The following is a 27,947-nucleotide window of genomic DNA, read 5'->3' as shown; positions in this document are numbered from 1 at the left end:
GCTGTCCGCCACTGCCATCAAATCCTGAGACAAGGAGTTCAAATAACCACCTGTGTTTACAGGTTACTTCCAGCTCTCGAATCCTGTTGACCAAATCTTTCATGCCTGCCCAACACAACCTTCCTCAGGCACACACTAGTTAAAGACAGTAATAACTGACTTATGGCTATTTGCTTTTCTGACACTGAACACACAAGAGTACTTCTTGGGACATAAGCTTTCAGAGTCAGAAATGATCCCATTGTGAGCTTTGAAATCAATAACAACTTGAGACAATAAAAAAGACTTCTTTTATCACATGTAGAAAACATTTAAGATCAGAATTGGCACCAACTTAATAACAATTTAACAGAAGATATGAAATAATTTTACATAAGAGAAACATTCTGATAGTAGCTCTGAGGTGTCCAGATAGCCATTGTTATTTCACACTCATTACAGAAACATTTTAAACAGTGTTTAGTCACTGGGAGTAGAACCATTGTTTGAATTGAGCCTTTTTCAGAAATGTTTCCTCCTTGGAGGAGCTTATGACAGCGATGGTCAGCTGATGAATATTTTTTTATATTGCATTCATGCATCCACTGCACTAGTTTCCCGTGGGTGGAACATTTTCATGGAGATACTGCAGAGCCAAATCTGTCCACTTCATTTCTTGCTCCTTCACAGACTCTGTTGTGCCACCATTGTCTTGTTCTGGTTCAGGAAGCTCATTCTGAGAACAAAACAGAAGTACAATGCATTCCCCACATAATACGCTTCCTGAAAGGAGCAGATCACTAAGGCTTCATATGGATAAATACAAAAATCCACAAGCGAGAGACCAGAGGGTGCATCTGAACGATACATATCATACATACTGATCCACTTAAAAATTTTACTAAGCCCAGTTATGTTCTTTTCACATGAATATGGTGATTAATCTGAAAGGTAAATTGGTTTTCCAGGACCCTGGGGCCTTGCTATACACTCAGACTGCACACGCAGTGAAGGAGAATATTTAGCAAATGCAAAATAAGTAAATAACAGTGCGATGCAATTATTCCATTGCTTGTTTGCAATGTGTTTCTTCTGCTGTTGCTGAGAATACAGATAGCGATGCACTTATTATAGCTGTTATTAAGACAACTGGTTCTGTAACATGTTACTTTCCTATGGCAGGTGAGAAATCCTTCCTCCTCCTACATGCTGAACTCAGGTGTGGCTGTGCTACATCAAGAGCAGAACTCAGAAACCCCTACCAGGTGCAACACAGAGCTACTCACAACACAGTAAGGGGGAAGTATAACTTAACTGAGATCTCATTTTCCTTTCTTCTTTCTTCTATTATTTGTTCTCTGTGTTGCTGTATTGGTGCAGTCACACAGAGTGCGTGTTACTCTGCCAGATACCATTTGGGCAAGAATTCTGAGATCTAGATCTCTGGAAATCCCAGCATGAGCTAAATGATTTTTTTCAGTTTTGAAAACAGCATATGATCCAAGCCCATCTGAGTTCATCGGAATCTCTCGAGTGAGCACTGGATCAGATGCTCAGGACAGGCTCAAATACCACTTCACAGCCTTATGTTTGCTTCTTTACAATGCTGCTGAGTAAGTCTCCTGTGAAGTTGTGCTAGATTTTCTATGTGATTGCAGCCAATCCTATCCCTGGGGATCTTTATATCCACAGCTAGGCCTTTCTTTCTATTGTTAGCTGATGAGGCTTCCTGCTCCGAAGCTGCCATCTGTATGTGACTGTAAGTAGCTCGAGAGATGGCTGTAAGGAAAGAAGCAGTAATGTTTGGACACAGGGCAAAGGCAAATGTCATCAGGGAACTAGTTTATAATAATCAGCCTGCCTAATAAAGGTTATCGCAAGGAAAGGGGGGTTTGGGCTGTTGTATCTGAGAATCACAGTTCTGCAAGATCATTCCCTCAAGCTCAAATCTTGGTGGAATAACTTGTGTGCCATATTTTGGAGGATTTTGGAGGTGTGTAGCTGCTCCTTGCCCTCTCTGAAAAGACACTGGTGTAAGGGCTAAAGCTTGAGCCATGTCACCAGCAACGTGGAAATGCCTCTGTGCTAAAAGAAACTACCAGCCTATCAGTTCCCATGATCTTAGCATGACAGCTTGGTAAGTGCTAGCCAGGGTAAAGCTTGCATAACGCAAAGAACAAGGAAAGGGAAAATCCTCAGATACCTGTCATTCCCTGGTAGTTTCAAAATGGCTAAGGAAGGACATCAGTGTGGGAGATCTGAAGCTTTAAGTCTGGGCTTTGTGGGATCAGAGGTAGCTTTTTCCCAGTTGCACCTCTCTGGCTTCGTAGCTGTACACGGGATGAAAAGGCAGCTGCCGTGCGCTGGATGCAGCACTACGAGCAGTAGTCCTACTGCAGATGCCAGTTCATTCGCTACTATCCTTGAATTGGCAACAGCTACACTGTATCTGGAAAAGACTGATTAGGAAGATGTTTGCAGAATTTTCAACTTCTTTTAATAGAATTTCAGAAGGTGGAAATGAAGTGTAACAAAGACTGCAACTGTCAGCATGAGACCCATCCTCTATGTTCTACAAACCAACTGGGAAACCACTAGTAACATGGAGGGGAAGCACAGAGAAAGGATGATTTTACTTCTCCCTGATGCCAAACCCAGAATTGTGTGATGGGAAGGGCACTCCAGTTCTGAGGAGATTTGGCAACTGGCCAGGGGAAGGGGGAGAGAAACATCTATCTCCTCATATGCACACGGGAATGACTGGCATATGGGACAAGGAAAGCGCGAGTCAGATCCATCCCGGGAACCTTTTGTACAAATTAGCTGCACCACAAGCAGTACCCTCTGTGCCATTTCTTGGAAGGGGCTGTGATAGACACACAGGTCTTAAGTCTGATTGATAAGTAGCAATTCACCTACCAGAGGGATAGCCACATCTTCGTACGGCAATTTATCTTCCCTCCATGCATCATCGATCAAATCCAGGATCCTGCCATCCCTCTGCACTTCGCTGTCCATCCTCGTGGCAGGCGAGCACAGCTAAATCTGTGACACAAAGCAGATACCATTTATAACATCCACATCCCCAGCCACGAAGCTGGAGTTTGGACTGTGGGCTTGCTCCAGTTTTGATCCAATTCCTTTCAAGGTTAAACTTTTATGGAAAAACCTGGAGAATGACTTCATCTGAAAAGAACACTATCCAACTGAACTGCAGGTTGATGGGCAACAGAGATGAATATGCAAAACTAGCCTGCTATTATTAATTATAGAGATTGACGTGTGTTTGCAGCAGCTGGCTGGCCTTGAGAGGTCTCTTCTGAGTGGGCCGAGGCTCCGGCGGCGCCGCCGGGTGCCGCTCGCTGCCCGCCCGCCGGTGCCCGGTGCGCAGCCCACCCCCGCGCCCGGCCGGGCAGGGCGGCACCCGCAGCCCCGGGAACTGCCGCGACAGGAGAAAGACGGGCCTGTCACCCACCCCGCGCTGCTCTCGCCACCCCGGGGGGCCGCTGCGGCTCGGCCGGGCCAGGCGCCGCCAGCACCCCGACCCGCCGGGACGGGCGCGGGCCCTGGGGGGCCCTGGGGGGCGCGGGACCCGCCCGGGCGGCCTCGCCTGCACAGCCCCCGCGCTGCCCGGGACAGCCCCCGGCGCCCCCCGCCCCGGCCCGGGCAGCCCCGCGGCCCTGCCGTGCCCCCCGCCGCGCCCTACCCTGCCCACGGCCGGCGGGCAGCCCCGACGCGGAGTGCGCAGGCGCAAGGCCCGCGCAGGCGCAGAGCCCGACCGCCGCCAGGCCCCGGCGTGCCCGCCGTTAGGTTGGCCGCGGCGGGAGGGCGGGCGGTGGCGGCGGCGTTTGGGGGGGGCAGGTGAGCCCGGCCCGGCCCGGCCCACCGGTAGCCACTGTCCGCCCCCGCGGCGGGGCCGGGCCCACACTCAGGCGGCGGGCCGGGCTGGGCGGGCCCCGGGCGGCGCCGCTCCCCGAGAGCGGGCTGGGTGAGGGGCGGCGGGGTGCCGGCCCTGAGGCGGCCGGGCAGGGCGGGGGCTCCCGGGCAGGGTGCGGGAGGGGGAGGCCGCGGTCCCGGCGGCTGCGGAGGGCGCGTTGCGGCGGGCGCTGCTGAGGGGGCGCCCGCGGGGCCCTGGGGAGGTGTCCCGCAGGCCGCGCCGTGCCTCCCGCCGGCGGTCAGCGTTCCTCCGGCCGGCGGTACCGGCGGTGAGCGTGCCTCCAGGCCGCGGGGAAGCTCCATCCTGCTGCGGTTTCTGAGTGCAAAATGATCCCAGTCTTCCCCCACAGGCGCTGTTCTCAGTATTCCCGGCGTCGTCGTCAGACTTTCTCCACTTGACTGTAGTGCTCTGATTGATTCTTTCTTGAGTTGGGATGCTAAACCTTGTTGATTTTTAAATGTTCTATCATATTTTTTTTTTTCAAATACGTCCTTTCTCTCCAGATTCGGCAGTGACGGGCCAGCTCTCATTGCTTCAGCTGTGGTCACCGGTAGAGATCGTTTCCCCACGCGGTGGCTGCGCAGGCCTTTGCTCGGTTGCCTGTGACTTGCACGTGACAACCTGCAGGCTTGAGAGGTTACAATATAATACCATGTCAACAAACCTGGTGTAGAGGTGTGTGATTTTAAGGCTCTTCCCCCAAACCCAGGTGAGCTGGCAAGTGTACAAAGCCGGCGTAGTGCGGGGTCTTACCTTGGGGCCCTGCTTAGAGCCTGACAGCAGCGAGAGCAGGTGCTGCATGGCTCTTCATGGCACTGGAGCCTTCAGTGTTGAGCTGATCCCAGCCTCTCCTGGAAGGAGCTGCTGTTAAAAGACCTGGATCCCTCTCCAGGTTTTCTTTCTGGATCTTAGCAGGCGTTTTCCATGGTGGAAAATGAAATCTCTTTGCTACTCACTGAAAACTATTCTGTGTAGGTGTGGTTGGAATGAAACAAATGCTGCTACGGGCTAATGTCCACTGTTGCCACCTGGAGAACTCTCTTGGAGTGCTGTCAGCAGCTCTGGGGATGTGCTGATCTGCTGTCCTCAGCAGCTTTGCCATCAGCAGTACAACAAAGATGTTCAGCCTACTAATTGAATTTTCTTAAGCACAGACTGGACCAAAGAGAGAAAAACCACTATCAGAATAGGGATGGGATTGTTTTTCCCCCCCCCCCCTCAGTGAAATACTTGTTTTCTGTATGCGTATGGTTTAAAATACAGCTGAACTCCCAGGGACAGGCATTAATGTCTGGATGGTGCTTTAAAATGCTATAGGAGCAGGATCAAAGCTTCTTGTGGAAGTGAAAGAGCAAAGCTGAGTCTGCGTTTTCTGAAATCTCACTTTCTCTGACCTACTCCCCCTTTTGTTGATCGTGTAATAATGCTGTATTAATCTTTGAGGAAAGATGTGAGGATCTATCTCTAAATACTTGAGAAAGTGCCTAGATGTTTTGGAAGCAGAAGATTGTGCGAATACCTCCACAGAGTGAAACTAAAGTGTAGTGCTGTATCCTCAGGATGAATGTAACCATTTTTCTCTTAGTAAGCCACAGTTTCATGGAGGAGCACTGAAATAAATTCTAGCTTTCCAGGTGTGGTCCCACAGTAACTTTCATTATTTATTTTTGTTCCCCATTATTGTCTTTACTGTAAACCTTTCTTGCTTCACAAATACATGAAACTTTGATGTGTATGCATATGTACATGTGTTCATGACTTAAAGGATGTAATTTTTAACTAAGACAAGGTACTATGACTGTAAGCTTGTGCAACTTATTTTCATAGCTTAAGGCACCAGAGGAGTTTTTAAGGAGTTTGTGCTATCTTAAAAGAAAATTCTCACAACGATACGAACTAGCAGCGTGCCCTGAATGCGATTGTAAACAGTGTGGTCTTTCTAACCTAGTCTGTGGTAGAGACCTGGGAGAGATCTGATTTATGGATAGACTCTTACTGCTACTTGCTTACGGTTTTTCTCTGAAGTGACAAATACCCCCGTCAGAGGTGTATCCTGGCCCCTTTGGAAGTCCCTGCGTGTTGAGGGTCCACTGCAGTTTGGTGCACCCAGGAGATGGGAGATCTGCCGGTCCTAGTGTGTTGAGTTTGCCCGTTTGCTGAAGCAGAGATTCCCTTTTCACTGGTGCTGTTTGACTTAATCCTTTTATTAGATCCCATGGTTATATTGCCACAATTTGATAGTGCTGAATGGTTGCATTGGGCCTTTTTTATCTGGTAGAAAAATCTGGTGTTCTTTGTTTGTCAGATATTTGGCTTGGAGGTTCATGAGGGTGACCATTGTTCTCCTCACCTGTACGCTAACTGTAACTTTTTAAACTTCTTTCTTTGCTCTGCAGTTGGATGGAGAAGTGGCCTTGTTCGTGCATTGCCATGGGCGACCACTGCTTTTGTGTATTTTCTTAGCTGCTAAAGCCACCCGGATTTGGTGATGGAGGCTTTGCTGGAAGGAATGCAAAGAAATGGGCAGGGGAGGTATGTGTGCAATAGTATACACCAGTCATTCAAAAGCATATAAGTATTAATCTTCCCTCGTATTCAAAATCAAATCTTCTGGTATCAGACAGTTTCCATTGCTTAAATAAGGTTTTAGAATGTCCACTAGCGCATGCTGGACAACTAGTGTGCATTGGCCTTCAGCTGGTGCAGAAGCAAAGTCACTGGGTGAGCTGGCTTTGCAATAATCCCTTGTCAGATACTATAGTATTAATTGTTAGAAATTCAGTTTTATATCTTCCTGAAAGCCTTACCTCTTTTTGTTGTTGTTGTCTTAAACCCTTCTTACCATCCAGCATCAGGAGCAGTAGTAATTAAAGGTCTAAATAAACATTATTTTTTTTTGTAACAGCCTTGCAAGGTTAATGAGACATGACTTTGTTATCTGTTTTTATTGAAAACATCTGATTATTTTCTGCTCATTTCGGAACTGTGGAGTCCCATTCATCTCTGAAGAATCCTTAATGCTGCTCTTAGGTGAAAGTATCTAGACTTTTGGATCCGTGAGAGAGGCTGTAGTGCCAATAGTGGAAACAAATATTTTATGTGTTAAAGAAGTGTGAAGCAAAAGTCGCTGATGCCATTTTCGTAGTCATCTTTGAGAATGTGACTCAAGTTTACTGATACCGCATCTTCTGCAGAGAGCTGGTTGCAGAAATCAAGTTTAGACTTAGCCTTATATTAGCAGATGCTGTGAAGGAAACATTCCTGCTCTGCATAATAGCTGCTAATTTTTGGTTAACTTACAGGACAGGGTGAACTTTAAATTTAACTAATTTTGGCTCCTTTAAGAAGTATTTCTTTCCCTATAGGAAAACTGCCAAGTTGTGAAGTGTGCATATGCCCTGGGGGAACAGAGAAATTTCAATCCCTTAACCTATTGATTTCCATTTCTTTTCAGTGTTGCCTGTTTGACAGGCAAATTAAAGGGGTAAAGATCATCATGGAGTTCACCACCCTCTAGGGCTGTGTCTTGCAAGCCTTAATATTGTCCCTGGCTTAGCATCTTGTGAAGTTTTAGAGGAGTTAGTTGAATTGGCTTCAATAATTGCTGCACCAAATTAGAAATTGCAGCGTCACTAGGGAGCGTGCTGTCCCCAATGGATTGTGAATGTTTTATTCTTCATTACCATGTTGTCATCCAACCCTCTCTACTTAGGGGTTTGCCTGCATTTGTGATAAACTTCTGTTTTCAGAAGCTGATAGCTTGGCTGCAAGATTTCTCTAGTGACTGAAACTTGGTATAAAATGCCTGTGCCTGGAGAGCAATTAAGGCAAATACAAAATATGGATAAAACATGCTCTGGATAACTTAGATAATGCATAGTACTGAGGCAAAGGGATAAGTGTTTATAGGTACTTGTAATGGTTCTCTGTATAGAAAACAAACTCTACATTTAAAGAGTGTAGGTCATCTGTTCTCACTGGGTTTTCACAAGTATTCTTCACTGGTCATGGCCAAGTCTGGATCTCGGCCCAGCGATGCGAACGTACCGCTTGTGAGATACTGCGTTAGGGAATGAGATGAGCGGCTGAGAATTGAAGCCTGTTCCTCTGCAAGCTGATTTGTATAGAGTTCAAAGCACCGCATGTGCAGAGTTGGTCCCTTGGTGCAAGTCAGTTTGTTCTGCTGACTTTGTTGGTGTGGGACACTGGACCTGTGGTGCACGGTGCCTGCTTTGTAATTTCAAGCTCTTTCCCTTCTAGCGGTGGGTTCCTGACTTCCTGTGAGGCTGAGCTGCAGGAGCTGATGAAGCAGATTGACATTATGGTGGCTCACAAGAAATCTGAATGGGAAGGGCAGACACAGGCTTTGGAAGCTTGCCTGAGTGTTCGAGAGCAGGAACTTTCCTCTGCCAGGGCAGCTCTGCAGGAGAAATACAAGGAGGTACCTCGGGTTCATACTGTTTTCTGATTGGTGTCAAGCTGTGTTTTACCTGTTACAATACAAAGACTGAACCTGTATTTCAGAGTTTGATTTTGCATGGACATGTGTTTCAGGAATTGTTTCATCAGTTTTGATTATTATTTTTTTTTTAAATATTTTAATGCTAAGCCAAAACAAGGGGTAACTTTAGCAAATAGCTGTACTAATCGGCATAGGAGCGAGCCTGTCTCAGTTGGAAATCAGGAATGGAACTTACAAAAGAGCCTGTTGGAATAAGGTTGTCTTATTCATAATTCAATCAAAGTCAAGTGATCAACTCCCTGAAGGTTCGTGCAAGTCCACAGATCGAATTGTCGAAGTTACTAGGGAGAGCACAGGACATTGAATCTGGCCACAACAGTAATCAACAGCCCAGCAACCTGCAGTCATTGGTAGAAAAAACATTTGGTAGTGTAAACTACACTAAGATATTGCTGGAAGATTCTCCAAGGGCTCTTTTACACAGCTCAGGTTTTGTAGCCTTTAATTAAGGGCCCCGGGGAAGTGCAAAAAATTTCTGCATTGGTGAAGTATCCGTAAGTGAAGGTTTTGCGTAGTATGTGAACCATAAATTTTCTCTTGTGCAAATGAACTGATGTATCTTTTCTTGGATCAGAGGAAACCAGCAGGAGTCTGGGTGTCTGTATCTTAAGATCTAGCCACGCTGGCATTTTCTGAAAGCATTTAAAATTTGTCCTTACATTTATAGCTGCTGTGTCCTATCTTTCAGCAAGCTCTTCGATACACGGATTGTTTTGGTGGCTCTCTGATGAAGTTGCCTTGACTTCTTGGATCAAAAGCCAGCTGATAGCTGCACAGACAGTTGGGTTTTTTGGGTGGCTGTACAACTACATCTCCCAGATTACCCAAGTACTGCTGTAGCTTTTAGTACTGTGATGTGGAATCTAGTAAAGAGAATATGACAGGTTGTTGGAACAGTGGGTTAAGAACTCTGTAGTTTCTGGTTGATATGGTCAGGTGCTTCTGCTGGTCTGCATGGCAAGTTTTGGAATTAATGTCTTTGTTACAGAGTTATGAAATCTGGAGTCATGCCACAGGATTTTCACTCACAAGAGCGGTGATTTTTATCATACAGGTTATCACTGTTATTATCAATTGTGTTTTCGCAAGACACTTTGGAAATATTTCTTACCACCAGAAGCAAACTTTGATTTCAAAACTGAGCTGTAAACTATGGTTAAAGTCACTACTGGAGTATATTCCTGCTTTTGGTTTACTCATGAATTGTCTGTGCTGATTTCTTCTAATTTTAATCTGTTGGCTTGTTGTCCTTTGGACCTGCAGTTAGAAGGGTGGCCGCTCGGGGTTGTGGAAGCGGGGCTGGGGTGGGGGGGATGACGACAAAAATAAATCACAGGAGCGGTTGGATCAATGTAAGGGAAGTCTTCCCCATGTTTCAAAGCCTCGTTTCATTCTTTGTCCCTCTCATCTCCATGTGTTTGGAATCTCAGCTTCACCTGAGAGTAGTAAGATAACGACATGGCCATCTTTTATCTTGGTAGATAGCTTGAATTCATAATGTGTGTTTATGAAGAATTTGGTGAAAATATCAGATAGAAATAGCCTTTTGACACAAGCCAAAACTGCCAGCTTCATCCCCAAAAATGACAGCCAGAAACTGGCTCAAAGCAAGAGGCCAGAACAGGAACAGTTCTGGCCCCAGCCTACCAAAGATTTAAGCATAGACTTAATGTGACTCGCAGTGAGTGACCCCATTGAAATGTGCAGTTGTTAACAGAATTAGGATCTTCTAATAGCCATTTACCACTCCTAGTATAATGTGTGTTTGTGAAATGAATACTAATTCTAGTGCCTACTGACAACAAAGTCCACTTACATTGTTTTATTTCTTTGTTTTTTAACTCTTCATTCAGATTGGCTTGTTGCGTCACCAGGTGGAAGACATGGAAAAAGCCAAACAGGACATGGTCAGAGAATATGAACAACAGCTGAAGAAATTTCAAGAGGAGGTAAGTTGCAAAAAGAGAAGATTGATTTTTTAGTTGCCAGTTGATGTACGATGTGACAGGTGAAATACTTTGTCATTGCTTTTGTTTAAATGTCATGGTTTTAAAACTTCCCATTCTTTTGATGTTTATGTTATTACAAAAAAGAGCACTGGGCGTAGACAAAGTAATGTTTTTATGCTTCATTAGGCCTGTTTTTTGCACTTCGGAGGAACTTGGTGATGAACAGAAAGCTGTTGGATAGAAGTGTGCAGTAGATGTATTGTTGCAGTTTTCATCTGCAGAAGTTTACTGCAAAAGTGTCCTGTGTTCACCCATCCTAGTCACCATAGCACTTACTCTGAAGTTGCCATGGGTACAGGCAGCAGCAGTTAGCTCTTTCAGCGTTTCATGAAATTAAAAGAGGGTGGTGGTGTAACTGGCCTGGATCGTATGAGATAGAGAGGTGAGAATGGTGTGTCATCTGATCTTCTTTTTGCCTCCATTGACTCTGATTTTGTTAGTAAGGGTTTTGTTCTCTCAAGGCATATTAGTCTTAATACGCTTAATAAAAACTAAGTATACTTAGAAAATAGCTTTTAAAAATAATTTCAGAGCTTTCATCTCAAAAAGCGTCTTTCTTACTGCAAGGTGGTACATGTGGAAAGTCCTGCAGATGGTATAACAGCATTCCATGCTTATGCCTTAATTCTTTGCCTGTCTCCACTCGCTTGTCAGTAGCAGTGAGTTAAATGGCATGGACAGCTAGTAGAGCATTGGCCTGTTTTCTCCGGAGGGCTGGGCCTGGTTCACGCTCAGTGTAAGCCATAAGTTAAATTAATTTGGTAGCCTCTGCTTTGACGACAGAAGGCATCTGTTCTCATTTAAAACACCTAACTATTCAGTATGACTAACAGTCTTCATTCACTAGGTGTTCCCACTGGAGTTGTGGATAAGCTGCAAAGCAAAGCTGAGGTGCATTGGCGGGTCTAAATTGCTAAAGCTAAAATACAGTGTGTGTCTTGTGGCCAAAATTGCAATGTGTTGGTCTTCTACCCACACATTATTAATGTAGATGACATTAAGCTCCAATATTCCTCAGTCTTCTGTTCTTAGTACTGTTTGGGGAAATTCTTTCTGTCTCGTTTTACCACTATTACCAGTAAAATTATAAGTAGGGTGTCTAACTCACTGAGATTGTTGAAAGGATAAACCTGTAGTCTCCTGATGTGTTTGGCAAAAGGTGTTGTCGTATTAATGCTAAGCCCGTACATCTGTCCGTTCCCATTGAACATGCCTAAGTACTTTGCTGACTAAGGGCTCTGGAGAACCTTTTCTGACCCGTGCATGAGGTCTTGATTCAGGTGTATTTTCTTCTCGTGGTTATTCTGTTCATCTATGGGCTTAGCTTTCTCCATCAGTGAAAGGAGAATCATGACTTCTCAAATTCATCTGGCAAGTTTGGAAACTTTTTATTGGGGGGAGCTCATCAGATGGAAAATTCCGTGCAAGTTGCAAGTGATTATTTGCACAGAGGGTCATTTAAATGTCAAGAGTTTTTTCCTCATTCTTGCTTCTGATATGACTTTAGCATTCTAGCAGCAGGCGTAGGAGTGATATTTTTTGTTGGCATTCTCCACTCATTGTGAAATACATAGTGTATCTAAGCAGAAAATGACAGATGAAGTAGTGTTGATATTATGTATAATGGCAATTCTCAAATCTTCCTTCTCCCACTAAGCGGAAGAGTTCCAGTTCCCACCTGAGCTTCACAAGTATATTTTAGTCACATAAGAAACTGTACCTCTGTGCAGAACTACCCCTCAGCCTGCGTGTGGTGTGATGTGCCCCCCCGTATGAGGAGACGCAGGCGCTGTCTGCTGTTGCTGTGGCTGGGAGCCACCTGTGGAGAGAGGAGCTCTTGCTGCAATAACAGCTGCATGTAAACCTCCATCTTATCAATATTTCAGTCACGCTGTAATAGTGGTAAGACAGAGGTCTAATTAGAGCTGCTGATGTCATGACTTCAGTGGCATCTTGCTACTCTTACACAACTCGGCATATTTTGCAATTCGGTTGATATAATAGGCTCATTATACAACTAACAGTCTTCCCTTGCAAGCTGTGTGGTCTTGATGAGGGGAATTGTTTGTGCGAAGCCATTTTGTGTGCCTTCTTTCAAAGTGCTGTTTAGTTCTTGCCTTAGGGCCTTGAACAAAGTTGTCTGTTTTTCTGTATTCCTTGCAGTTGTCCAGGCTGAGGAGGAGCTATGAGAAGCTGCAGAAGAAACAACTAAGAGATGCTAGAGGAGAAGCTAACAAGGGACAAGGGGAGGACCAGATTGAAATGAGCCAACTGACCAGGAAGGTGGAGGTATGTAGCGAAATGGCAAGTGCTAACCAGAGTTTGTACATATTAACTGACCTTCTGGGTTTCACTGGTGGCTGAATAGTCAACTAGGAATTCTGCTTAAAAAGTACTTTCCATCTACTCTCCAGGTGTAGCTCTTCTCAACTGCCTGTGTAATAAAGGCAGTTTCCTGCATCGGGGCCTCTGAGTACACAGGATAAACTATGCCGCTGTTCTTATTCTTAGACTAAATAAAAGGAGGAGGGTGCTGGAAGAGTAATTAATTATGTGAATGGAGCGAATTCCAGTATGGTGAGGTTGTCATCTTACTTCTTTGAGGAGGAGGGAGCTACATGTCAAACTTCTTCTCAGCCCTGTCTCATCTTTTAATCTTTCTGCTATGCTGAGCTCGATGGCACTCAATTTTCTTCTACTGTACCCTGAAGATGTGGCTAACAAACACATCTGACTGATTCAGTGTCCAATTTCTGGAGCAGACATTAGCATTAAAATTCTGTCATTCGTACTCGTCATCTTAGTGATTTCAGTAGCAGCGTGTTTTGGAAGCTAAAGCCAGTCTGAATTGTTAAACCTCTGACAGCAAATCCATGAATCTGTTAGCACTTAACATTTGTAAACAGCAATAATTGACGCTGACGTTTTTACTCAGGAGGGAAAGAAATACAGCAAGCACAGTATGTGAGGGGTTTTATACTGCTGAGTTGGTGCATCAAATGTCTGGCTAATGGTTCCCCTGCTGTGGGGAAAGGTGCATGAGGATATGGCGAGGAGTGAAAGCAAACATGGATATGAACTAGAAGGGGTCCTTGTCAACTGCATGGAAGCACTGCTCCAAGCCACCCCTGCTGTCCTTGCAGGAGTTTCGTCAAAAATCACTTGACTGGGAGAAGCAGTGCCTGCTTTACCAGCAGCAGGTGGCATCGCTGGAGGCACAGAGGAAGGCTTTGGCTGAGCAGTCTGAACTCGTTCAGGTACAATTAATATGTGCTGGAAGTTTTTGTTTGTGGCAGCAGGTGGGAGGGGAAGGAGCGGGGGAAGAGACTAATGAAATCTCTCAGGTTTGAATCCAGTTTAGGTTGCCATTGAAATGATTTTTAATGTCCCAGTGGAATAAAGTTTGCCTATGTAAGTGCTATAAGGAAGAAAGATCTGGAGTTTGTCAACAGAGGTTAGAGAAACTTTGTGCAGCGCTCCCTGCCACCTCTCCAATTAGTAGAGAAGATAGTAGGATGATGCTTTTCCAAGGAGGTGAAGACCACAGCATATGAACTTAAAATAGCTGCTACACCATGTTGTCTCATGCAAAGCTGTATACCTGCCAGTAGCTAAAGACGTACCTTGTGGGTCCAGCTCAGAGGATGATGTTGGGAAATGGTCGTCCCCTATAACACATACTTCCTCAAAGTACTGAAGTAACAGCAGTTTTCAGCTCCTGCCCTGCCCCCCCCCCCCTTTTTTTTTTTTTAAGTCTTGTAAAGGCAAGGAGTAGTGGGGCTGCTGTTTCTGAAAAGCTAATCGTTCAGTGAGTTAGTAGTGCTGCAGCAGAGCAAGATGAATTGACCTAGAGCACAGCTGTGAAGTCACACTGACACAATCACAGCAGACACTGATAAGAAGCTCTTGCTGGGGCCTTTACACTTAATGGGCTCCTGATTTGCTCTGGAGTGGAAGCTCCTGCAAGGAGGAAGTTTGTGATGACAGGATTGAAGCTGGCTCTGACAGGGGCTTTGTGAGAGGCTGACACTAGTAGATCTACAAATGCAGAGAGAGTCCTTGAGCAGAAGGTCTTGCAGCTCTGCTGTCTTTGTATCACTGATAGCTCAATTGTCTGAGAACAGATGTGTCCTTGGAGTGCGGGCTGGTACACTGGAGCACAGAGGAACTCTTCTTACTGTGCAGCAGAAAAACAGGAATCTGGGGAGATTTTTCCTAAGTGGCGTAGACGATTTAGGTGCATAGGTACTGCGAACAGACTGCTCGAGCCCTCAATTTCTTTGAAAAGCCCAGCACGAAATTGCTAATTTTTTTGCCTTGAATGTTTCTATGCATTTTCTGTGCTTGGTTGTTTTTTTGGCACAAGGTCAAGCTGAGATCTGTGACCATGGAGTACTTGCCCTTTGCTGCTTTCACTGGCTTCCCCTCGTATCTTTCAGTGCAGCTTAGGGAAGCCTGGTGTTCTTACCCAGTGTGGAGCACCTTCCTCTAACACCTGTGGCCTTTGAAGTTGACAGGTGAAACTTGGAATTCTGTGCTGTCCTGCGTGTTCTGTGCCTGGAAATAAGAGATAGCTTAAATGTTTTCTTAATGCAGAAATAAATACTCAAGTAGTCTGGTACTCTGATTTTTGGGTGGAGAAAGGCTGTACGTTAAACTCTTACACCTCCTGATTATGTTTTCTGTTGTGACTATTCACATAATGAAAAGGCTGTGATCAAAATTATACCATAGGCACAGTTCCTATAGTTTTATCAGTTATGAGGCATTATCACCTCTCTTGTGAAGACAGGCTGAGAGAGTTTGGGTTGTTCAGGCTGGAGAAGGCTCTGGGGAGACCTTAGGGCAGCCTGCTTAGTACCTAATGGGGAGGGGACCTATAAGAAAGCCAGAGGGTGACTTTTTACAAAAGTGTGTAGCGGTGGGACAAGGGGGAGTGGTTTGAAACTGAAAGAGGGGAGATTTGGATTAGGTATAAGGAAGAAATTCTGCCCTGCGAGGGCGGCGAGGCACTGGTGGAGGCTGCCCCGAGCAGCTGTGGGTGCCCCATCCCTGGCAGCGCCCAGGGCCAGGCCGGACGGGGCTGGGAGCACCCTGGTGCAGGAAAAGGTGACCCTGCCCGTGGCAGGGGGGTGGGACTAGATGATGTTTAAGGACCCTTCCAACTCAAACCATTCTGTGATTATGTGCCAGGCAATAAATAAAGGCATGTGGTGATTCTGAAGCTGGCAGAAATCACTAGTCTTAGAAGCCGGGAGGAAAAGACTACTCAAATATTTTGTTTCAGCCTTTAAAAATTATAAAGTACTATACAAAAAGGGTATATATGAAGTGACTATTGTTAGAACCTTATATGAGAGCTGGCTTCTTAAATTTCACCAGCTAGCTATGTGGAAAGAAATGCTATGAAATTAAGTATTGTGCCTGTAAATAATAGAGCATATATCGTTTGCTAGTCACATGTTCCTTATAACTTCTTTTGTCTGCCATTAAAACAAAGAAACATTCAAAGTGAGCATTCTTGCAAGCTGTTAGAACCAGATATTTACTGCATAAAGCAAATGTAATTGACTGTTACGCTGAGTTCGGGTTTAGATCTGTTTGGTGGTTGTGGTTTTATTTTTCATTGTGCAACAAGAGCTGCTTTCTGTCCTGGTGTGGAATTAACGACTAGGTAATCTTTAGCTTGTGTATGGTATTTGTAAACCTTCTTAGATGCTGCTGTTTCTCCTGGCCAAGCCTTAGGTTAATGAGCAAAAAACAGCAGGCAGCTTTGTTCTTAGACAGCTTGTTCTTGGACAACTCGAGTTGATCTGAGATCCTCTTTTCCCAGATTCTTTGAACCCCTTTTAGAATAATAGGTCCCCCTCTTTTTTTTTTTTTTTCACATTTATTCTGTTTGCCTTCAGAAGTTTTACCCATCTTGTAACCTGGGAACAACACTTTCCCTAATTCCCTGAGAGGCAGTGTTGCTTACTTTGAGAATGTGGCTTGTTACAGAAAGAAATCTGTAGTTGTTTTGAGTGTAATTTTGATACACTGTGTTTTCTATAGTTTAGCTTTAATGCAAACCAGTTGCTCTTAATAGACTCAGCTCGCCAATCGGAAGCGGATTCTGGAGTCGGTGGAGTTGGCCAGCCAGTCGGAAATCCAGCATTTAACCAGCAAGCTGGAGAGGGCCAATGATGCTATCTGTGCCAATGAGCTGGAGGTGGAGAGGCTTAATGTGAGAGTGGATGACCTGACTGAAAACAATCGGACGATTCTGGAAGATCAGCGAAGAGTTCAGGAAGAACTAAGGCAGTCCAAGAAAATGTTAGAGGTCAGTGGAGGAACTCTTAGGAAACTGAATATAAAGCATTGCTTGTGAGAAGTGGCAGGAAGGCTCTTCATTCCAGAGCACATGCCTCTTTCTAGAGCCTTTGTGGAGTTCCTGGTTGGCCTCAAAGCTGGTTTTGTACTGTTGTGGTGCTCTGCAGTGTTTCCATGGGTTCCTTACAAAGCTGATCAGTGTCTTGTTGCTTTACAGCAACCTGATCTGATCCATCTTGCAACAGTCATTCCTTCTTCCTCCCATGCAGGTGCTACAAGATGAGAAGATGGAACTTCGAGCCACCCTGCAGTCTCAAGAAGATTTCATTGAGAGCTCCAGGCTGCAGCAGGAACAGTTGCAGGAAGAGCTGGCTAGGCTGACTGAAGCTCTTCACACAAAAGAACTCCTCATCAGGTAGCATCTCTCAGGTAGCAGGTTCTCCCACTGAGGACAGTAGAAGCATTTTCCTAACAGCTGGATCTGTATGGGTTGATACAGAGAATGGTACGCTCATTTCTCGCAAGTCCATGCAGCATTTGCCAAATCACATTGCTTTTGAAATCAGCTGATACTCAGGGAAGAGTGTGGAAGGAATCTGCTATACACTCAGCTAGGTTTCCGGAGGCAGCCTGGGTTTTTGAGGGTGTTTTTCCCCAGGCATTTTCAGTCAAGTGCTGGAAGCCTTTCAGGATTTGCTAATGCGTTTATTAACATAGGCGAAAGCTCTCGCTGCTTTATTGATGGCAGATCCGAGGGTCTTGGTCAGGTAACGGCATACGTGACAAAACCATCTTGGCACTTCTGCACAGGCAACACGCCAAAGCTGTAGAGTTCTGATGGCCATATCCAGAGGTTTTGGTGTATGTTACCTGACAGACACACTGTTCCTTGCAAGGACGTTTCTTCTTGGATGTGTGCTGATGGCAGGGAGTGTCTGGATCAGGGAGGCCAACAGCAAAATAGGAGGTGGTCTTTTTTAACCCGGCCTGCACTCCCAACAGGGGGCTGTCATCCAACTAGTATGTTTGCTTATTCACGCACGTGGGTGTCACCTGCTGTTGGGTTTTGTGTATATTTTTCAGAGCATTCCAAGAAAATGGTGGTTATGTTCACTGTATTAGTGAACTCAGATGTGACATTTCTGTGCTGAGATTAAAGTTCAAGTTTCTACTTAGGGCCTTGGAGGAACGCTTGCAAGAGAAACAGTTGTCTTCTCCGGGGCTGGAGCTGGAGCGTATACTACTGCAGCTGGATGTTGCCCAGAAGAAGGAACAGCACTTACAGTCAGAGATGACTCATCTTGAGAACAGGTAGCTGACTGCTTGCTTCCCCTGGCTGTGCAATGAAACCTGGATAATAATATAATACCTAATGCATTGTATTCATCAAGTTAACCAGTCCCACTGATTTCTGTAGGCTTATTTTAAATATCAAAGGGCTAAAGAAATCAAGTGCTATTCATTTTGCCGTTTAATAGTGAGACTGTTTTGCTAATTGGTTGGCTGCTTTTCACTGCACACTGTGGGTGTTTTCAGGTTTTAGCTTGCTTAGTCTTAGCACCTTCATTCGTAATGGGCTAAGGAGTCTTTGTTAGTCAGCTGGTAAGAACCAGATCTAGACCTTCCTGTGAAATAAGAATTATAAACAAGTCTTACTCTCCAAGTTTGTGGTTTTCAGACTAATGTTTGCATGGGAAGTTTGTAATCTTAGTATGGTAAAGAAACAAACAAGAAACAGCTATTATCTGTTAGATCAGGTTCCTGATCTCTTTTGAAATGATTTTGGTAAACAAAACCAAAGGATTGGTAGGGAACTTTTTGGTTAAGAGTCCGGTTTCTGTTATGACGGACATAGGAGGCTGCTTGGAAGATCAAAGTTTCTCTGACCACGTCCTCCTCCTTGGGGTATTCTAATCTGTAGTTCTAAATTTGGTACGCAGCCTGGTGTCTTCAAATGCAAGGTGTGTACAGCTGAGCAAAGAGCTGGATGAGACTATCAAAGAGCTGCAGTCAATGGAAGAACACTGTACTGAGTCAAAGGCAGAGATGAAAAAGGTAATGTTGCTTTGCTCCTGGAGGGTGGGAAAGGCACTTGTGGAGCCAGCCATTCCCATGTGTGTCCTGTGCCTCAGCAGTGCACAGTTAGCAAAGCTCCGAATGGGACCAGGGGCCGGGAGTGCTGTGGAGGCAGGGATATGCTGAAGGGTAAGGGGCAGGTCTGACGGGAGGAGTTGAGGGGGCGGGTTTGCAGGTTTCTGTGCTTGGCTGTGCGGCTTGCTTTGTGAGCAGCTGTTAGGCCTACTGGAGCATGTTCAGAGAGGGGCAATGAAGCTAGGGAAGGGTCTGGAGCACGTGTCTTATGAGGGGTGGCTGAGGGAGGTGAGGGGGTTCAGCCTGGAGAGGAGGAGGCTCAGGGGAGACCTTATCACTCTTTGCAACTGCCTGACAGCAGATTGTAGCGAGGTGGAGGTCAGCCTTTTCTTCAGGTAGCAAGCAACAGGACAAGAGGAAATGGCTTCAGGTTGCAACAGGGGAGGTTCAGATTGGATATTAGGAGAAATTCCTCCACCAAAAGGGTTGTCAAGCACTGGAACAGGCTGCCCAGGGAGACGGCTGAGTCACCTTCCCTGGGGATATCTGTAAGACATGTAGATGTGGCACTTAGGGACATGGTTCAGTGATGGGCTTGGCAGTGCTGTCTTAAACGTCTTTTCCAACCTAAACGATTCTATGATTCTGCATCACGCAGTACTTCTGGAGAGACTTGAATTAGTGCTGGAGGGGCAAACATGCAAAGAAATTGAGGCCTGGAATCCTGACTTTAAGCCTAATACAGGCTCCCAACAGGATGAAGAGCAGGGAGGGAATGGATTTTGCTGTAGTTTGTCCTATCGCACCTGGGACAGACCTTCAGAAGTGTTCTAGTCTGTATGTGAATAACGGAGTTTGTTTCAGGTTTGATACCGAGACATGAACTCGGGCTGGAAGAGATGGAGCAGCTCATCTGCTGTGAGGACCTCACCCTGGTGTTCTGTGCACCCAAGGGAGGCAAGCCCTCCAGAAGGCTTGAGTTTTAGTGATGGTCTAGATCAGTTAGTGTAAGGCTTTCACTGAAGCTTGGTTAGAGTGAGACCTTACTGGACTTGCATGGAAAAACCTCATTTCTGTGAAAATCTTTCATCCTTTATTCTGAATGTACAGAGGTGCAGATCTTGCCAGAGATGTGTGCTTGGTTACACATTTAAACAGCCACGCAATAAATGAATCTTCTACAGGCTGCTGGGGAGGAAAAAGAGATTTATTATGGTTGTTTCTGTTTTATGTACTTGGGAGGCATTGAGGTGACATGGAGATAAATCACCTTATGTATAGTATTTACATGGCTAGGCAGAGATCATCTGGTTCGATTTTCTAAAATGCTTCTAATTCTCAGAAAAATCCTGGAGCTTTGGGTGGTTAATATTTCTGGCTAACAGAATGGAATACCAGGGAAGAAATCATGCTATGTTGTTGTTCTGTTATGTCACTGAATAAATATACGGTATGCCTACCGGAATATTGTATGCAATGCAGGCCTGCCATCTCAAAAAGGATTGAATAAAACAAGGTAAGTTATGGAAAAAGATGACCAAAAGGATGGAGTGTTTTTTATACAGGGAACAGCTGAATGGAATAGGACTTACCAAACTGGAAAAGAGATAAATGAGATTGAACGTACTAAAAATAAAAGCCTGTCATGTGGAAGGTAAATAGGGAATGATTATTCTCTCATAATGCAGGGACTAGTGGTCATCAAATGGAGTTATGAAAACAAAGAGGTATATTTTTACCCTCTGCATAGCTAGCTTGTGGAAGTTTGCCATGGGTAGCTTTGCTTGCTACAAGCTGATATTGATTCAAAAGACTTAGGGCAAATCCATGTAAGAAAAGCCTGGCTGGAGCTATTTAAAGGTACCACGTCTGGCTCAGGAAGGCAGAGTGGCAAATTGCAAGGTTATATTATGAAAGTGTTACTGTGCTTGCCCAGTGATGGTAAATGTTTGGGTATCTGTTGGTCACGGAGGTAGAATGGTGAACTAAAGAAGCTATGATTTGGTCAGTTATGGGTCTTCTCCAGTACTCCACAGCATGTAACTGTCTTGTCTCAGTTGGCAGTGTATGGTGTGGAAAAGAATTGGGATGAGGTGGTTTTCAATCAAGAGGGACAAGCATGCACAGAGGGCTCGTTACATAGAGCTTTTTGTTTTCCAGTACTTAGATTTCACATTACCATATGCAATGCTTTTGCTTTTTTTTGCTGAAACATCTTTTAAAAGCTCGTGGGTGGTGTGTGCATATCTTTCTCCAGCTGAAAGAGCAGCTCTCTCAAGCTGAACAAACTCACAGCAGTGAGCTAGAAGGGATGAAAAGGGAAGTCTCCAGGTTGACACAGGAGCTGCACCAGCGGGACATCACAATTGCATCTGCAAGTGGCTCCACATCAGACCTAGAACAACGGCTGAGAACAGAGATTGAAAGAGCAGAGAGGAAAGCAGTGGAGCACAGGGTAAAAAAGGCTGAAGACTCTTATGCTGTCTCTTCAGGGGATCTGAAGGCTTGGAATGCCATCCTAGTTTTTAGCTATGTTGATAGTTTCCTTCTCTCTTCAGCCCTTTAACAAAGGCTTTGAGACCATTCTGATGCAATCTTCTAATTTACGGTGTTCGCTGAATCTGTCTTGCTGTTTCTTTTCAAACCAGTAGTTGGAAGTCCACAGAATTATTTGAGATCACTCGTGCTAACTAGGCCTGGATGGTGACATCTTTGAAAACTAAATGACTGTGCATGATTATTTGTATGGCCTTCTCTGTAGGGTCCCTGCAGAACTAATGGCCCAAACCTTGCTTTGTACTTGTGCTTGAATTGAGGGTGGAAGATGCCTGTAGGGTGTTGTGGGCATGTGTTGTGTTCTTTTTCCTGAGTTTCTTGTTTGTCTCCTCAGGTACTTCTGGGCCAGCTGGAAGCCTTGAGGCTGGAAAACCGTCATCTCTCAGAGGTGCTGGAAAAAACTGAGCGTGGTGTGCTAGAGGTATGCATTAGGGGCCAGAGGGGGGGAAGGGGCTAGTGCTGTGTATCCCCTACCTGGGTGCCTGGGCCTCTCAAAATGCTTGGTAGAGTTCAGTGAACTTAAAACCCAAGGGAAAGGGGCAGTTTGTGAGGAAATAAGGTGCAGGAATCCTGAGCGTCTTGTTTGGTCTGAGAGTAGTGAGAAGTACTGCAGAAACAGAGCCATCGTCTCAGTTTCTTCTCCATGGGGTCTAGCCCATGTTTTTAGTACATTTTATTACATTTCTGCTTTATGCTAGTTTATCTCAAACCTCTGATTCTAAATCTCTGATGTCTTTTTGACCTGTCCCAGAGCTGTAACTGCTCCAGTCGTTGCAATTTCTGGGTTGAGAGTGTGTTCCCCTCCTGGTGAGGAGCCATTCAGCAGGGCTGTCCCTTGCGCCCCACAGGCAGGTTGCAGCCTGGGAATGTGGGCTGGGTGCCTTGGGGCAGTGCACTGGGAAAGGGTGCTGTGGTGGGCTTCTGCTGGTGGGGCACTCTTGGGGCTAGATGAGGTCACCTTGTCCAGAGGAGAGAAGGGGAGACTTGGCAGGAGTAGTGCCTTGGAGGTGGTTCATTTTGGTGCCTGTGTGAAGGAAGAAACTGTTAGTTTGCAAGTTCTGTCTCACGTAAACCAGAATGGATGCCTCACAGGGGGCAAGGGATGGATTCAGACAGCTGAAAACCTAACGGGGGTGTATCATCAGAGCTTTTATCCTGTCAAATGTCAATGCTCTAACATTAATTCGGGGTGACTGTCAAATATGCCAAGTTCTTGGGAAACTGTTGAACAGAAGCTTGTGGCTGGTGAGATGGAGAAGACCCAAAGCTTTCCTAAGGGCTGGTTTGGGACTGAAATGACCTAAGGCCCACTACTTTCTGCTTTAAGTGCCTGGTGAGCTTTTGCCTGTTTGACTTACTAAAAACTTGCTGGCAAAGTGCAAAGCAAGGACCTATTTTTTTTTTTTTTTAAAAAAAAAGCCCCCCAGCCCCATGGCACAGGAGCTACTGATCTTGGCCAAGATCTCCTAATGCCTGTTTGGAAGGTCCCTAGATACAGTAGCATGTATGTATTAGCAGCAATGAGAATGAATTAAGGATCTAAATTTAACGGAATGGGTGAAAAAGAAAGTGGGACTGTCATAGGAGTAGAAAAAATGGGAATTATATCCACCTAGCCTTGTAAGGAGAAGATGGGGAAAGAAGCAAGTTGTTTGGAGTTTCAAAAAGAAAAAAACCCACCACAATTCAGTTTTACCAGTGGAAGTTTCTAAAGGGCTATGGGTCATCCCAGGTGGGGAGGCATATGTGCAGGCTTTTGTAATTATTACCATAGGCCTTTGCTAATTTGAGTGAGTGGATCTAGAAGTGTTCTTGCAAACAGCTTTGCTGGTAGATCACATGAAAGGTAGTTTCTCCATGAGAGTGGTTACTTCTCATCAACAGCTAAGCCACTGGCATATGTGTTTCTTCACACCTGTAGGAAGTATCTGGCAGAGTCTGCTACTCTGATACCTAGGGAGTTACTGAGACAGTTCACGTGGGTGCCACCTGAGTGGCATCAGCTTTGGCCGAGAGGCTTCCATCTTAGCTAAGTGAGGGAATCCTAGAATATACAGCTGGAGGGAAACTCGAGGTCATATAGTTGTTCTCATTATCCCAAGGCCAGAGGCAGATACGTCTGAACTACTCTTGATCTATATTTTCCTCTTTTCAAAAGCATCCAATGGTGGGAGAGACTTCCTTTCCTAGGCAGGCCAGCACAGCTTGTCTGGATGCAGACGCAGTAATTGATTTGCTATTGTGAAAGCCTTGAAAATTTTGCCAGTCAAAATTGAGATTAGAGGAATCACTTGCTGGCCTTTGCTCTGCATTTGACTATGGTGTCTTGCAAATCAGACGTTTCAACTTCAGACACTTCAGCTTCAGCCCTTCTCTGTCTGTTAGGGAAAAGATGTCACCCTAAGAGCATTCAGTGAAGACTATGCTGTTGAACTAAATAAATTGAAGTCTGAGAACCAGCAATTGCGGAAGGATCTAGCAGAGGCCAAAGCAAAAGTGGAGCTCGCTCAGCAGGTCTGCCAGGATGAACCTGGGGGCACTGGTCAGCAGATGCAAAGCGAAGAGCCTGAGGCTGGGGATGTGCGGTGCAGGTGAGTATTGCACGGCCCCAAGGACGCACTTCCTTATTATGAAAGAGAACAAGGCGTGGAGATGTGTGGGTTTTTAATGATGTGCTTTATGTATAGTATCTATCACCAGCACATAATAGGTATGGGAGAACACAAGGACTGTTTTGGTATCTGCCTTTATGCTTTAAGTAGTGCAATAGCTTTTAGTCCCAGCTGGTTTGCATTCTGCAAACCCAGCTACTATTTGACTGTCTTTTGACTGCCTTTGCCTTTTTCTTTGATTGAGAAGCAGTACATGTTCTTTTCAGTGAAGGGATTAGATTCGGTCCAGGTGGCTGTGCTCCTTTCTGTTGCAGTACTAGGATGTGCAGGCTGTAGGTTTTGGTATCTACAATAGCAGAAGAGTGAGAGAGAATTCCTTAGACATCTGCATCTGGAAGCGCTTCGGCGACAAGGGCCACTTTGGATTGCTGGGGCTATTAGTAACCTGTATGTTAATTGTTATCTCTGCACAAGTTTTTGCTGAAGTTCAGCTGCTAAAAGGCAAACTGTCGAACAGTTATGTGTCCAAACCTGCCTTTCAGGACAACTTCGGAAGCACAGCAAAAACATGATGAACAAACAGAGAGACTACATCACAAGCCTGATGGGACTGTTCAGCATCATCAAGGGGAGCCCCAGCGATGGGGAGCTACTGAAATAGGAACTGTGACCCCCAAGACTGGTGAGCTACACACCCAGACCAGCAGGAAGAACTGCATGGAGTCACTTGCTTTGGGCGCCTTGCTGGGAACGGATTCTTCACTTCATGTGCTGGATGGAAACGAAGATTTTGCGGATGAAGCGTCTGAGCGGTCCGTCTCAAGTCGTCAGAGAGGATCTGTGCCTTTGGTGAGCAGCTCTGTAGAAGCTGGTTGCTGTTCAACAGCTGAGGATATACCTAGGTTCTCAGCTGGCAAAAGGAGCCAGATGATGAATGATGCAGAATGTATGATCTGACTGCATGGTGTGTATGATTCTGTAAGCATACATCAATTGTTAAACAGTGAGGAAAAAACACTGCTGGATGGTTAGTACTTGGACAACGGGAGCCATGTGGTTATTCCTTAGAACTCTCTGCAGGAGGGCTTTGTGTTTGGTATAGCTGCTAAGCCGATGCCAGAAGCTGATGGGTCTGTCCATACTGGTGCTGTACGTCAGTGTGTGCCATGACCCACTTCTGTTGCTTCAGCATTCTGCTTCGGCTTTTGGCTTCGGACTGTAGTAGAGGCTCAGAGTGGCTGCAGAGTGCTGAGTATTTCAACATACAGTTTCTGGGTGAATCTGAAAGCTGGCACTGCACATCTACGTTCACTGTAATGCATAGCGGGAATTTGACTCCTCTGAATGGGACTGCAGTAGTCAGCACGCTGAACTTAGAACCACTTATGCTGGCTGATAGGAAAGCCTGAAATCGGTGCTCCACTGCACAAGGGGAGGCTGTTATTTTTCCATCGCTGATCATACCTTTTCAGTGGGGAGCAGTGTTGGCACCTTCTCTGCCCTTTAACCTCAGCTCAGTTGCTGGAGCACTTGCCCCAGATACAACTGGGACTCAATCACTTCTTCCTTTGGTGTTTAAGACCATATATCCCAGTACCCGCTGTAATTACCAGGCTGTAGGCTGACTTAGGCAGGGAGAAGAATGAAAGAGGGATGCTGAGAGCAGTTCTCATACCCTGGGTCAGACAGGGCTGTAGTATTTCAGGGAGGGGAGAGTCCCGAGTGCTGGTCCTTGCTCCAGACGTGTTGTCCCGAGCAGTCTTCGGCGTGTTTTCTCTTCTGGTTGTGTGGTGTTAGCAGTGACAACAGCTATTTTTATGTGGTGGGGAGCCCAGAGAAGAGTCCCTAAGGCTGATGCACAGATAAGCAGAGGCTTGTCAGGTCAGTAGATCTTGGTGAGGTTTAGTACCAAAAATAGGCCTTGATTGTTTCAAGGCTAAAGTAGCTTGTGGGCATGTCCGGAAAACAAATGCTGGGAGCTTAGGGAACTGTAATGCTCTAAATGGAAACTCTCCAGATTGTGGAATTGGAACTGAAGTGTGAACAGTTCCACTTCAGGGTCTGAGCAGCACTAGGGCTTGATGTTTAGTGGAAGAGAACGGGCTGCTTTTTGTTCTGGCAGGTAGAAATAAGGTTTCTAAGGAAATGCCAATATCTCTGCTGGTGTCAACTGGGACTTCCTGCTCGTGATCAGGCTGCAGCGTCTTTAAATCAGTTCTTTGAATATTGAAAGGAGAGTTCTCAGCAGTAGGCAATAGTGAGGTGGGAGAGATTTGCTTGTTATCTGCAGCCTTTTTTTCTGCTTCTCTTTGTTCCTGGCTGTTGATAAAAGATCAGAAAACTGTGAGACTCCAGGATCTGGAAATAACCAGTTAAGTTCTCTTGCCAGGACGCTGAGGCAAGTTTTCTGTAATGGAAAGCAGCCCCTTAGTAACTTTGTAATTCACCTGCCAGCCCCTGTGCAGGAAGCTTCATCTCCTTGTAAATTAAGCCAAGTTTACAATGTTATTTTTGTAAGTTAAGAACTTGTGGGTAAGTGAGGTGGATAGCAGGAATAGTTCTTGACTGTAAAGGAAAGAATCTGGGGTAGTTTATTGTCCGTTGCTGGCCGAACTGAAGTGGTGCTCAGTGAGCTATGATGGGAATTTGGTCTGTGCTTCCCTTGTGGCGTTGTCCCAGGAACCCATTATTTCAGGGAAGAACAGGAGATACATAAAAGAAAGTAAGAGAATATGCCCAGTGCTCGTCCAGTCTGGTAGTTCTTTCCCTTCCCTGGAACGCATATTCTGAGATGCTGCTGCTCCCCGAGACTTTTATGAAGACGAGGAGCAGGATGTAGACCTTAAGTGTGAGGCTGCACTAACACACCCAGGACAAAACCCTTGGTATTTTGTGGTGCCCTTCTCTAGTGTTACGCTATGATGGCACATGCCGTGTCGTTCCCTCTCGTTGTTTGAAGTGGAGGGGCTGGTAATTGAAGTGAAGCTCAGTTCCCCTAAGTAAACAGTCCGTTCCTGTGGATACCTCTGGGGTCAGGGTTCTGCCTGTGAAGTGCAACAGTTGTGTAGGCACATGGAGAGGTTATTTCTCTTCAGCTCTAGCCCCTCAGTGCCTTAGAGAGGGGAACTACTGGAACGGAAAAATTTCAAGTGCTGAGGTATTGGTTTTACTCCGTGCGGTTTTGGCAAAGGCTTGGGAGGCTTTCGCTGTCGGTTGGAGACTGTTGGGAGGGACATTTACCTACGATGGAAGCGTGAGACCCGAGTGCTTAATCTGCCCAACAGGATAGAAATGGCACGAGAGCCATTTAGAAGCATGTTGAGTTCCGTGGTTTGCGGATCCATAGTGTTTCTGGCTGAAACTTGGAATAAAATAACACTTGGTGTCCCTTTGTTTCCCTGTAGTGCCCCCTGCCCACAGCTTCAGTTGGATCGATAGCTGCAAGATACCTGGAAGAGGAAGAACTGAGATCCCAGCACATCCTGGAGTGCCTAAATGCTCACATTGAGGAGCTGAAAAAAGAGAGTGAAAAGATTGTGAGACAATTCGGACACCAGGAGTAATGTTTCTTGCTGAATTTGAATGCTGGTTTACTTACGTGGTTCCAAACTGTGGCTGGGGAGGAATCTTTAAAGAAATTGCCATGGGAGCGTGAGTGAGAGGCTGTATCTTCCACTTTGAGCTGAATCAGCAGGATGGGTATTGAGGAAAGGAAGCTCCTCCCAAGTTTGATCTGATGGAAGGTGTTACACCACAAACACTTCAGTCAGCTTGCTGTAGGTCAGAAAGCTGTATCAGAGCTGTGTGTGTGTGCACTTACAAAGGGATCATAGTGTTCGTTAGAAGCAAACCATTTTCTAATTTTAATGTAAAGTATTTTAAGTATATTTTATACATGTAAGAGCACTGAAATAAAACGGAATGGAAAA

The 27,947-nt window shown here is 45.5% G+C and overlaps 2 protein-coding genes across 5 annotated transcripts; one reads left to right on the top strand and one right to left on the bottom strand.

The window, feature by feature from the left end:
* Positions 1-271: 271 nt before the first annotated feature.
* Positions 272-3,777, bottom strand: ANAPC13 (anaphase promoting complex subunit 13). 2 transcript variants are annotated; one of them, XM_037406941.1, is made up of 3 exons: positions 3,686-3,777; positions 2,899-3,024; positions 272-715 (listed from the first exon to the last, which is right to left on the bottom strand). In XM_037406941.1, exons 2-3 carry the CDS (start codon positions 2,995-2,997, stop codon positions 590-592), a joined length of 225 nt encoding a protein of 74 aa, XP_037262838.1. In that variant the 5' UTR covers positions 2,998-3,024; positions 3,686-3,777; the 3' UTR covers positions 272-589. The 2 variants fall into 2 exon arrangements, with proteins under 2 accessions (XP_037262838.1, XP_037262839.1); XM_037406942.1 differs by lacking the exon at positions 3,686-3,777 and adding an exon at positions 3,455-3,606.
* CEP63 (centrosomal protein 63) lies at positions 3,736-27,947 on the top strand. Of its 3 annotated transcripts, none has more exons than XM_037406938.1 (16): positions 3,736-3,789; positions 4,420-4,591; positions 6,313-6,448; positions 8,177-8,357; positions 10,292-10,387; positions 12,611-12,736; positions 13,591-13,704; positions 16,536-16,769; positions 17,029-17,174; positions 17,936-18,070; positions 18,700-18,814; positions 21,108-21,305; positions 21,741-21,827; positions 23,792-23,997; positions 24,561-24,867; positions 27,423-27,947. In XM_037406938.1, exons 3-16 carry the CDS (start codon positions 6,405-6,407, stop codon positions 27,579-27,581), a joined length of 2,148 nt encoding a protein of 715 aa, XP_037262835.1. In that variant the 5' UTR covers positions 3,736-3,789; positions 4,420-4,591; positions 6,313-6,404; the 3' UTR covers positions 27,582-27,947. The 3 variants fall into 3 exon arrangements, with proteins under 3 accessions (XP_037262835.1, XP_037262836.1, XP_037262837.1); XM_037406939.1 differs by lacking the exon at positions 3,736-3,789 and adding an exon at positions 3,887-3,967; XM_037406940.1 differs by lacking the exon at positions 3,736-3,789 and having other exon boundaries at positions 4,099-4,625.

The sequence above is a fragment of the Falco rusticolus genome, chromosome 13, assembly GCF_015220075.1.
Source record: "Falco rusticolus isolate bFalRus1 chromosome 13, bFalRus1.pri, whole genome shotgun sequence".
NCBI lineage: Eukaryota > Metazoa > Chordata > Aves > Falconiformes > Falconidae > Falco > Falco rusticolus.
This window is presented reverse-complemented; position numbering and strand designations above follow the sequence as displayed.

What these genes read in the sequence shown, in the direction of transcription:
- ANAPC13 (XM_037406941.1), bottom strand. Translation starts at nt 2,997, where the DNA reads ATGGACAGCGAAGTGCAGAGGGATGGCAGGATCCTGGATTTGATCGAT. An exon ending in AAGATGTGGCTATCCCTCTG is followed by an intron (nt 716 to 2,898) that starts GTAGGTGAATTG and finishes TTTTGTTCTCAG; the next exon opens with AATGAGCTTCCTGAACCAGA.
- CEP63 (XM_037406938.1), top strand. Translation starts at nt 6,405, where the DNA reads ATGGAGGCTTTGCTGGAAGGAATGCAAAGAAATGGGCAGGGGAG. An exon ending in AGCAGTCTGAACTCGTTCAG is followed by an intron (nt 13,705 to 16,535) that starts GTACAATTAATA and finishes TGCTCTTAATAG; the next exon opens with ACTCAGCTCGCCAATCGGAA. An exon ending in ACAAAAGAACTCCTCATCAG is followed by an intron (nt 17,175 to 17,935) that starts GTAGCATCTCTC and finishes GTTTCTACTTAG; the next exon opens with GGCCTTGGAGGAACGCTTGC.